This window comes from Periplaneta americana, chromosome 11 (assembly GCF_040183065.1).
Source record: "Periplaneta americana isolate PAMFEO1 chromosome 11, P.americana_PAMFEO1_priV1, whole genome shotgun sequence".
Taxonomy (NCBI): domain Eukaryota; kingdom Metazoa; phylum Arthropoda; class Insecta; order Blattodea; family Blattidae; genus Periplaneta; species Periplaneta americana.
Window position 1 is genome coordinate 12,310,001 of NC_091127.1, and position 12,581 is coordinate 12,322,581.

At 38.3% G+C, this 12,581-nt stretch overlaps 1 protein-coding gene across 2 annotated transcripts in view; it reads left to right on the forward strand.

The window, feature by feature from the left end:
- LOC138708809 (organic cation transporter protein-like) overlaps positions 1–12,581 on the forward strand; it is a 63,394-nt gene that overhangs the window by 26,775 nt on the left and 24,038 nt on the right. For both annotated transcript variants that reach the window (XM_069839000.1, XM_069839001.1), the window contains exons 3-4: positions 4,067–4,204; positions 9,807–9,910. In XM_069839000.1, coding sequence (XP_069695101.1) covers positions 4,067–4,204; positions 9,807–9,910 — 242 coding nt within the window. The remainder of the gene's footprint in view (positions 1–4,066; positions 4,205–9,806; positions 9,911–12,581) is intronic.

A 12,581-nucleotide genomic window follows, 5' to 3' on the forward strand; every position in this document is an offset into this window, starting at 1 on the left:
GACACAATGATTAATTATATTTTAATATTCCTCTTAAGTTTACAGAAGTAAAATGTGAAATTATTTTAATCACATTAGTCCCGTGAACACTTCTAAATAATCCCTGAAACTTCAAAGAGATGAAAATACACGTTTAAAATGAAAAAAATATATATTAAAATTATATAATTAATTATAATTTGTTATTTATCCAACGCCTTAGATACCATTCTTCACTAATCATGGCCTCCTACATCATGACCTAGCTAGTACACGTATCGATTCTAAAATCCATGCCATGATATGTGATTATATGAGGAATTATTTTCAACATATTTTCTTTTATAAAACATAATTTTTCGTTATGGTCATGGATAAAATTACGTATGGTACTTGTGAGCGTGATCTTTATTGCGCTCGTGTAATTTAAGCACTCGGCTGACGCCTCGTGCTTAAATCTTTCCACTCGCGCATAAATAACTATTTTTTTCTTCCACCATGTTAATAATGTCAAAAGAAGTGCTTATACAAATTTTGGACACTCGACCGCAATTACGAGGCCGTCCAGAAAGTGATTTTCCCTGGGGCCGTTTATAGAAAAAAAGCACAATTGCATGGAAATATTTATTGAAACAGATACAGCAATTGTTGCGCTATTTCTAAACATATCCTCCACTAGAGTTGAGACATTTGTCATACCATGGAGCGTATTCCGAATCTCACCGGTGAGCAATCCGATGGCATCACGGTGTTCCGAATTCCACCGATGACGTCATTGATGCTCCACCGGTGTCGCACCTGTGCCATCAGCTTGCAGAGGTGCTGGCAGCCTCCATCAGCCGCCATCAGTGAATCTGATTGGTTCTTGTATAGGGCGGGAAATAGCAGACGAATGACATCATGCGCTGTTGTGTCATGGCGGCGTGTTCTGCTGTATTGTTTGTAATGAGCACAACGTAAAAACAATATGTTAATGGCTTATGAGCGAACATGTCAACGGACCCGTTACTACTACCGGTTCAAGAAATAAATTGTTTATGCTATCTTTTCTTTGAAGGAGATGGGAGTACGAAAATTTCGCAAAATTTTGCTAGCGTAGCACAGACAACAACTTGTACAGTCGCCATGATAGCCATCGATTCTTCCAGCAGTTTTGTTCCTTATTGCGCTGCAACGTGATGTCATTGATGCGACCGGACCGGTGAGATTCGGAATACGCTGATGGAATCAATTTTTGTGTCGCAGAAGTCAGCCTTCTCAGATCGGAACCAGCGTTTGACTCTCTTTGGCGATCCCATGATATGACAAATGTCTCAATTCCGATGGAAAATATTTTCAAAAATAACTCAACAATTGCTGTGTCTGTTCCAATAAATTTGTCCAATGAAATTGTGTGTTTTTTTTTTTTTTTTCCTGTTAATGACTCCTGGCGAACTTATTTTTTTACGGCCCTCGTAATTGCGGTCGAGGGCCAAAATTTGTATAAGCACTTCTTTTGACATTGTTAATACGGTGGAAGAAAACAATTTAACTTTTTTATCTGCCCCCCCCCCCCATAGAACGTTTGCTTGTAAGCCATGTGTGCAATTTGAACTATTTGGTCTAAAATTCAATTTTTTGTTTTAAGTTTTAAAAAATATTTCATTACTGTTTAGTCAACTGTCCGAAGACAGGTTTGAACCTCACAAGTGACACCAATAAGGCCATCACTCGTGAGGAAATTAGGCCAGGAGATAATGGGGTAGGGTTGCCAGTTTCTTTCCCCCTCCATTGCACCGAAAATTTAATTTTTTGTTTTAAGTCTTAAAAAATATTCCAGTGTTGTTTAGTCAACTGTCCGAAGACAGGTTTGAACCTCACAAGTGACACCAATAAAGCATCACTCATGAAGAAACTAGGCCAGGAAATAATGGGGTAGGATGGCCAGTTTCTTTCCCCCTCCATTGCACCGAAAATTTAATTTTTTGTTTTAAGTCTTAAAAAATATTCCAGTGTTGTTTAGTCAACTGTCCGAAGACAGGTTTGAACCTCACAAGTGACACCAATAAAGCATCACTCATGAAGAAACTAGGCCAGGAAATAATGGGGTAGGATGGCCAGTTTCTTTCCCCCTCCATTGCACCGAAAATTTAATTTTTTTGTTTTAAGTCTTAAAAATATTCCATTGTTGTTTAGTCAACTGTCCGAAGACAGGTTTGAACCTCACAAGTGACACCAATAAAGCATCACTCGTGAAGAAACTAGGCCAGGAGATAATGGGGTAGGGTGGCCAGTTTCTTTTCCCCTGCATTGCACCGAAAATTTAATTCTTTGTTTTAAGTCTTAAAAAATATTCCATTGTTGTTTAGTCAACTGTCCGAAGACAAGGTTTGAACCTCACAAGTGACACCAATAAAGCATCACTCATGAAGAAACTAGGCCAGGAGATAATGGGGTAGGGTGGCCAGTTTCTTTTCCCCTGCATTGCACCGAAAATTTAATTCTTTGTTTTAAGTCTTAAAAAATATTCCATTGTTGTTTAGTCAACTGTCCGAAGACAAGGTTTGAACCTCACAAGTGACACCAATAAAGCATCACTCATGAAGAAACTAGGCCAGGAGATAATGGGGTAGGGTGGCCAGTTTCTTTTCCCCTGCATTGCACCGAAAATTTAATTCTTTGTTTTAAGTCTTAAAAAATATTCCATTGTTGTTTAGTCAACTGTCCGAAGACAAGGTTTGAACCTCACAAGTGACACCAATAAAGCATCACTCATGAAGAAACTAGGCCAGGAGATAATGGGGTAGGGTGGCCAGTTTCTTTTCCCCTCCATTGCACCCAAAATTTAATTTTTTGTTTTAAGTCTTAAAAAAATATTCCATTGTTGTTTAGTCAACTGTCCTAAGACAGGTTTGAACCTCACAAGTGACACCAATAAGGCATCACTCGTGAGGAAACTAGGCCAGGAGGTAATGGGGTAGGGAGGCCAGTTTCTTTTCCTCCCCATTGGATACATCGCTGATTAGTAACATAATCCACTAATCAGACTTCAGATGTATACAAACAATTGTTCTTCCTCTGTCATATCGTCAAGTGAGATGCACTGCTTGATAATAGATGTACTGTATAGTACTGGCAAAAAAACCGGACCGACCCTTGTAGCTGATTTCAGAGCCTTGTTCACTCCAGAGCACGATAGACTGGTAACTAAGACTTTCGTGGTTCGAATCCTGCCTGGGAAGGAAACTATTTTTTGTTCCTCATTAAAGTTTATTCCCAATACTTTTCGATTGCTGATAAAATTCATGTTCTGGGAATAATAAGTTAATTAAGTAGTAAAATATCGCTGAATCGAAGCAGCATCTACTCTGTTAGTAGGACCCCAAATACATTGCAGAGCTACTTCGACGAACTCTGGGTATTTAAACTTTAAATTCAACAACATTTACACACAGTCTGCATCTTTATTGTTGTGAATATTTTAACAGTTTTATTTGGGAATGAAAATATTCATATTTGTCAACAAAACCATTTATGTAAACATTTCGAGAAAAATGGTATCTTTGTTTTTCTTTCACATAAACCTGTCAAATAAACTAATGATACCTAGCGAGCAAGTTTACCAATCTCTTGGAAAAAAATATGCATATTCATGTAATTCCTACCACCTTCACCCTGTAAATTTGCACAATCTCCTGGTGTAGTTTTTATCCAAAAGAAAGAAAAAAAATACATTATATAAATATAAATTTAGCTTCATATAAGATAAATGTTACGTGTAAAATAGTCGGTTTTGGACTTGTATAGTATTTTAGTATAAATTTTAAAGCATCTTTTAAACATGTCACTTTTTTGTAACCGGCGTAGAATAGATTAACGAGCGGGACTCGTGCTCAGACGTAAGCCCGAATCTCGCTTAGGCACATTACCTAGTTGAATTTTGCTTTTCCGGACTATTTTTCCAACTGTAAGAAAAATGTCAGGTAATTGTCGAATTAATTTCGCCAAAATATCATTTCGCTATTACAAATTTCATCGATGCAAATAACCGCCAGTTGATAAAATGTTTTAAATAGCAAATTGTGGCATTTTGATAACTTGCTTTCAGGGAGCTTACGACGCTTGCAGGATATACGACCATAACTACACGGGGTTTGAAGTTGGTCCTCCTGAAAATCGCTCGACAGTCGCTTGCCAAGACTGGGAGTACAGCAGGGACATATTCCAGGAGACCATTGTGACAGAGGTTAGTTTGTATGACTTCATAAAAATTTCACTTTTATACATGATATATTATGAGTATTTTATCGTTGTGTATTTCTTTTTTGCTTCCTTATTTCTTCTTGTTTTTCTTTTACTTCTTTTTCTTCCTCTTTTTCTTCTTCTTCTTCTTCTTCTTCTTCTTCTTCTTCTTGTGCCTTCAACATCACGCTTTGTGCCTCGTATACAATTATTACGTAATATATTTTCATCAGGAAGATGCTTAACTTTCTCTTCTCGAGAGCAGAAGTTCATCTCCACGGGTATTTACGGATCGGTTCGCTTGAATGGGTCTGCTTGCTCCATTCACAATTTCTCCACGTGTGTTGAAACAGCGACAGTTGCACAATGCTCACGGAATTATCCGTGACGAATCCTCTTGAAGGTGTGAACAACATTGCGCTATAAATCTCACGAAAAGTGTTGGTTTGTGGACATGCATTTGAAGGCTATTCATAAATCTGTGATGACAAAACATTAAGATACTGCGAATGAAAGATAGAGTTTTACTCCAGTGATCAGTAAAACTTATTACAGCTTAGTGTTCAGAAGCAATATTAAGAAATAATAATGTAATCTGTTGTATTGATAACGATGAAGAAAATCGATGTACAAAGTGAAAAAATCTGCCTTCTGTTTGAATTGTGCACCACAAATCTCATAGCAAGTAGGCGAGTAATTATCCAATTCTTGAATATTATATCGCATTGAAGTAAAATACAGGAGAAGTGAGACGGGAGAAAGAAGAGAAGACGGGTGGAAGGAGTAGAAGACTGGCTGAAGAAGTAAAATACAGGAGAAATGAGACGGCATGAAGAAGAGAAGACGGGGGGAAGGAATAGAAGACTGGCTGAAGAAGTAAATTACAGGAGAAATGAAATGGCAGGAAGAAGAGAAGACCGATGGAAGGAGGCGATGACTGGCTGAAGAAGTAAAATACAGGAGAAATGAGACGGCATGAAGAAGAGAAGACGGGTGGAAGGAGTAGAAGACTGGCTGAAGAAGTAAAATACAGGAGAAATGAAATGGCAGGAAGAAGAGAAGACGGATGTAGGAAGAAGAGAAGACGGATGTAAGGAGAAGACTGGATGAAGAAGTAAAATACAGGAGAAATGAGACGGCATGAAGAAGAGAAGACGGGTGGAAGGAATAGAAGACTGGCTGAAGAAGTAAAATACAGGAGAAATGAAATGGCAGGAAGAAGAGAAGACCGATGGAAGGAGGCGATGACTGGCTGAAGAAGTAAAATACAGGAGAAATGAGACGGCATGAAGAAAAGAAGACGGGTGGAAGGAAGAGAAGACTGGCTGAAGAAGTAAAATACAGGAGAAATGAAATGGCAGGAAGAAGAGAAGTCCGATGGAAGGAGGCGATGACTGGCTGAAGAAGTAAAATAAAGGAGAAATGAGACGGTATGATGAAGAGAAGACGGGTGGAAGGAGTAGAAGACTGGCTGAAGAAGTAAAATACAGGAGAAATGACACGGCAGGAAGAAGAGAAGACGGATGTAAGGAGAAGACTGGTTGAATAAGTAAAATACAGGAGAAATGAGACGGCAGGAAGAAGAGAAGACGGATGTGAGGAGAAGACTGGCTGAAGAAGTAAAATACAGGAGAAATGAGACGGCAGGAAGAAGAGAAGACGGATGTAAGGAGAAGATTGGCTGAAGAAGTAAAATACAGGAGAAATGAGACGGCAGGAAGAAGAGAAGACGGATGTAAGGAGAAGACTGGCTGAAGAAGTAAAATACAGGAGAAATGAGACGGCAGGAAGAAGAGAAGACGGATGTAGGAAGAAGAGAAGACGGATGTAAGGAGAAGACTGGATGAAGAAGTAAAATACAGGAGAAATGAGACGGCAGGAAGAAGAGAAGACGGGTAGAAGGAGGAGAAGGCTGCCTGAAGAAGTAAAATACAGGAGAAATGAGACGGCAGGAAGAAGAGAAGACGGATGTAAGGAGAAGATTGGCTGAAGAAGTAAAATACAGGAGAAATGAGACGGCAGGAAGAAGAGAAGACGGATGTGAGGAGAAGACTGGCTGAAGAAGTAAAATACAGGAGAAATGAGACGGCAGGAAGAAGAGAAGACGGATGTGAGGAGAAGACTGGCTGAAGAAGTAAAATACAGGAGAAATGAGACGGCAGGAAGAAGAGAAGACGGATGTAAGGAGAAGACTGGCTGAAGAAGTAAAATACAGGAGAAATGAGACGGCAGGAAGAAGAGAAGACGGATGTAAGGAGAAGACTGGCTGAAGAAGTAAAATACAGGAGAAATGAGAAGGCAGGAAGAAGAGAAGACGGATGTAGGAAGAAGAGAAGACGGATGTAAGGAGAAGACTGGATGAAGAAGTAAAATACAGGAGAAATGAGACGGCAGGAAGAAGAGAAGACGGATGTAGGAAGAAGAGAAAACGGATGTAAGGAGAAGACTGGATGAAGAAGTAAAATACAGGAGAAATGAGACGGCAGGAAGAAGAGAAGACGGATGTAGGAAGAAGAGAAGACGGATGTAAGGAGAAGACTGGATGAAGAAGTAAAATACAGGAGAAATGAGACGGCAGGAAGAAGAGAAGACGGATGTAGGAAGAAGAGAAAACGGATGTAAGGAGAAGACTGGATGAAGAAGTAAAATACAGGAGAAATGAGACGGCAGGAAGAAGAGAAGACGGATGTAGGAAGAAGAGAAGACGGATGTAAGGAGAAGCTTGGCTGAAGAAGTAAAATACAGGAGAAATGAGACGACAGGAAGAAGAGAAGACGGATGTAGGAAGAAGAGAAGACGGATGTAAGGAGAAGACTGGATGAAGAAGTAAAATACAGGAGAAATGAGACGGCAGGAAGAAAAGAAGACGGATGTAGGAAGAAGAGAAGACGGATGTAAGGAAAAGACTGGATGAAGAAGTAAAATACAGGAGAAATGAGACGGCAGGAAGAAGAGAAGAAGGATGTAGGAAGAAGAAAAGACGGATGTAAGGAGAAGACTGGCTGAAGAAGTAAAATACAGCAGAATTGAGACGGCAGGAAGAAGAGAAGACGGATGTAAGGAGAATACTGGATGAAGAAGTAAAATACAGGAGAAATGAGGCTGCAGGAAGAAGAGAAGACGGATGTAAGGAGAAGACTGGCTGAAGAAGTAAAATACAGGAGAAATGAGACGGCAGGAAGAAGAGAATACGGATGTAGGAAGAAGAGAAGACGGATGTAAGGAGAAGACTGGATGAAGAAGTAAAATACAGGAGAAATGAGACGACAGGAAGAAGAGAAGAGGGATGTAGGAAGAAGAGAAGACGGATGTAAGGAGAAGACTGGCTGAAGAAGTAAAATATAGGAGAAATGAGACGGCAGGAAGAAGAGGAGAAGAATATGGATGGGAGATGGAGAGAGCGGGGTGAAGAAATGAAATACAGAAAATGGAAAGTGGAAAGAAGGAAAAATATGTAAATTGAAAGAGAAGACAGAATGAAAGGAAGGCTTGTGGAAAAGAGAATACGAAAGAAAGGAAGAGACTAAAAACAGAAGTTAGAAGGAAGGAAGAAAAATGGGGAAGGACGAAAAAGATGGAGGAACAATGAAAAGACGGATATGGAAAGTAGAAGACATAAAGTGAAATAAGGAGAAGCTGAGAGAAGAAGTATTAATGATTGAAGAAAAATAATGAGTACAGTTTGTTCCAGGGTCAGACTTTAAGTTGACAAGGAAGCGTACCTCCACTACTAAGCAGTCGACAATCTCGATTTGTTCTCGTCAACATTGTATTATAACCTTCATACTGCAACTAAGTCGATCCCACTTCACGCAGTCAGAATATTTTCCATTAAACACTCTTATGATGGACATTTCAATGGAAGTGTTCGGAACCTTGGGCATTGCATGCGTCACAGAATAAGCGTCATGTTTATTTTCATATTTATAGAATACCGGTAACGTAAATCATTTGTACAGTACAATAAATAATTCTCTGTGTGACAAAGAAGGCGCCTTTCGTAGATGCAAGTGTTAGGGTATAACTTAAAATTTCCTGAATGACAATATTGTTGGTCCGAATCTTTCCTAAAGAACATTTGATTTTCAAATTCTCATTATTGAAGGCCTTCACCCAATGCACGTAGACAATGGATAAAGTTTGAATTATACAGGGTGTTAAAGAAAAGTATCCAATATTTTAGGAGGTGATAGTATGCATCAAAACAAGAAAAAAATGTCTAATAAACATGGGTCCTATAACACATACTTTCTGAGATTTGAACACTTGTTCATAGGAGATGCTCAATGTGACGTCCATTCATGACAATGCATTTTTCTGCCCTTCGGCGTAAGGAATCACGCACTCTTTGAAATTTACCTGGTTGTTCTTCATAACTAAAAGTCTAGGGGATTTAGATTTGAGGAACGAGCAGGCCAAGGTGTGGGGCCTCCCCAATCAATCCAGCGGTCCTGAAATGTCAGCGTCAGTTGTTCACGCTCATTGCGGAAAAAAATGTACTGGTGTGCCATCATGCATGAACCACATCTGTAGTCTTTACTAACATGGCACATACTCCGGCAAGGTAGGCAATACGTTAATAGGAAAGTCCTGATAACGAGTTCCAGTTAATCTCTGGAGTAGCACGTATGGCCCTTAATCTATCGCCAAGAACGCCTGCCCATACGTTGATTGAGAATCGGTGCTGATGTCTTCAAGTGCATGGGAATTTTCATTAGTCCACACATGCTGATTACGAAAATTCACAACACCATCTCTGCTGAACCCCGCTCATATCCGCAACCAAACTTTTCTTTTAGTATTCCTTGCGGCGTATCAATATTCCATGCCAGGGTGTCATTCATTCATTCATTCATTCATTCGTTCATTCATTCATTCATCATTTATTATATTCCAAATATCTTACATGAGCAATGAGGCTTTAAGACGTGGAACAAGTCAAAATTTTACAATATTACAATTACAATTTTTACAAATTTTTACAATATTTTACAATTTTTACAGTTTTACAGATTTAGTAATTTTCTACAATTTTTTACAATTTTGTGCAGTTTTTTACAATATTTTGGCGAGATGTAGTGAGATGAGATGAGATCTGAGGATTCGCCAAAAGATTACCCGGCATTTGCCTTTTGGTTATATGATATCTGGTAGTCTGCTGTATTGTAGGGCAGAAAAATGCATTGCCATAAATGGACGTCACATTGAGCACCTCCTATGAACAAGTGTTCAGATCTCAGAAAGTATGTGTTCTAGGACCCATGTTTATGAGACTTTTTTTCTTGTTTTGATGCATACTATCACCTCCTAAAATATTGGATACTTCTTTTTAACATCCTGTATAAATTGCTTAATTTACACCCAAGAATCATGTCACCAAATTTTAAAAGACGTGAATGGAGAAATTTGGATTTTTTCCAAAGAGTCGATGTAATACCTTAAGTGACACCAATAAGGCGTCACTCATGAGGCAACTAAGCGAAGAGATAATGCGGTAGGGTGGCCAGTTCCTTTCCCGCTTCATTGCATATATCGCTGACTAGTAACATATTAAACTAATCAATGAGACTTCAGATGTTTATATATAATTTGATTGTTGCTTGCAGTGGGATCTGGTGTGCAGCCAGGCCGTGATGACGGACATCGCGCAGGCCACTTTCATGTCCGGTGTGCTGATCGGTAACGTGGTGTTCGGGATGGCAGCTGATAGGTGGGTCTCGCAGGAAGTCGCCACGGTAACTTCATACATAGCAATCATTGTACGAGCTCCAATTATGTCTCATATCGCCACTAAAATGGAGGTGCCATCCACGTGCCGAGCATGTTGGAAGAGAACTTCTGCACCTTACGACATTATTGAATAAATCGTCGAAGTGTTTTAAGAGAATTATTATATTTTCAAACAGTAAAATAATTCAATCAGTCATTTATGAAAGGGCTATATTCCAAACTTACAACAACAATCAGATCTCCGTAAACATGAGGAACAAACTTTCAAAACCTGATATGTCCATTCTCAGAAAATAGAATTCAGATGCCAAAAACCTACATCTCTGCAATGAACAAAATGTTTTCTTTTTTCCTTTATTTCCACACAACTCAAATGAGCTGACAAGACGCCAAAACTCAACTATGAGTGCACACTGTGACTTAAATTGTGGCTTTCTGTTAACGTACCTCCAGTAACGAATGTATTATGCAAATCTGGCTTTCAGGTAGTAGCTTCCTGTAAAGCAGGTTTGAATAATTTCAAGGAAAAATTGTCTTGTCAGCTCATTTGAGTTGTGTGGATATAAAGGAAAAATTGTGACGGTGTCGTGTATAGTTCCTGGGGTAGCTCAATCGGTAGAGCGTTCGAGCGCTAAGCGAAGGGTCCCGGGATCAATACCCGGCTCCGGAACAATTTTTCCTTGAAATTATTCAAACCTGCTTTATAGGAAGCTACCATCTGAAAGCCAGATTTGCATAAAATGTTTTCTGTTATGAAATATTAAATATTATTTTTTTTCTTATAAAAAAGGTAAAAGGTAAAGGTATCCCCGTAACATGCCATGAAGGCACTTGGGAGGCATGGAGGTAGAGCCCCATGCTTTCCATGACCTCGGCACTAGAATGAGGTGGTGTGGTCGGCACCACGCTCTGACCGCCTTTTACTCCCGGGAAAGACCCGGTACTCAATTTTATAGAAGTCTGAGTGAACCTTGGGGCCGTTCTGAAACTTTGGCAACGAGAAAAGATTAATTAATATAACATTTTACTATAGGAAAAACCTGACATGTCCATTTTCAGAAAATACAATTCAGATGCCAAAAACCTACAACTCTGCAATGAACAAAATATTTTCTGTAGTGAATTATTAAAGATTTTTTTGCTATAGATTAATATAAAACTTTACCATAGAAAAAGCCTGACGTCCATTTTCAGAAAATACACTTCAGATCCAATAATCTTACACCTCTGCAATGAACAAAATATTTTCTGTGGTGAAATATTAAATATTTTTTGTTATAGATTAATATAAAATTTTACTATAGAAAAAACCTGACATGTCTATTTTCAGAAAATACAATTCAGATGCCAAAAACCCACAACTCTGCAATGAACAAAATATTTTCTGTAGTGAAATATTAAAGATTTTTTTTTGCTATAGATTAATATAAAATTTTACCATAGAAAAGAACTTGACGTCCATTTTCAGAAAATACACTTCGGATCCAAATATCTTACATTTCTGCAACGAACAAAATATTTTCTGTAATGAATTAATAAAGGTTATCTTTTTTCGCTATAGATTAATATAAAAGTTTAGAATAAGATAAAAACATGACGTCGATTTTCATATGCCGAAAACCTACATTTCTGCAATGAACAAAACATTTTCTGTGGTGAAATATTAAAGATTTTTTTTTGTGCTCTAGATTAATATAAAATTTCACCATAGGAAGATCTTCGTTTATTACAGAGACAAATATTTGTAGTATCTTCTGAAAATGGAGATTTAGGTTTTGAAAGTTTACTCCTCACATGACCTTACTCCAGGAAAAAGGCCCTTTCAGAAGTACTTTAGATTTTTTTAGATTTATTTATTTAACCTAGTAGAGATAAGGCCGTCAGGCCTTCTCTGCCCCTCTACCAGGGGATTACAACTATAACATGAACAATAAGATTACAATTAATATTAAATTTACAATTACAATTACAATAAAAATTAAAGTACGACAAGAATACCTGATTAATGAAAGCTAGACATTTTATCATAGAAGTTAAGAACAAAGAATATTTTTGTATTTACTAAATTACAAATTAAACCTGCGATAACAAATTCTATAGTGATGAAATTACCGGATATTGAGATATTTTGTGGTAGATTAAAAGAACTATTTACAAGAAACCATGTCTGAACGAGTCTCAATTACTGACCAAGTGCCTAGTAAGTTTGCGTTTGAATTCAATTTTATTTCGACAGTCCCTGATGCTAGCAGGTAGCGAGTTCCAGAGTCTTGGCAGGGCTATTGTGAAAGAGGATGAGTATGAGGTGGTGCGATGGGATGGTACTGTTAGTATTGTTTCATGGCGAGAGCGTGTGTTCAGATTGTGGTGGGAAGAAAGGTAAGTGAAGCGAGAAGACAGGTACGAAGGAATAGAAGAGTTCAAGATTTCGAAGAGAAAGAGAAGTGAATGTAAATTTCTTTTCTTATCTAGTTTAAGCCAACCTATTGCTTCCAGGGATGGGGTAATATGATCATATTTACGAACTGTGAGTATTGTGAAGCTGCATAGATCTGAATAAATGTATGCCCTTTCTTAGCACAAAGGTGTATTCAAGTGAAACGAATACGATAGCGTTCTTAGCTGATTTTAGCAAAAAATGGAATAAAGCC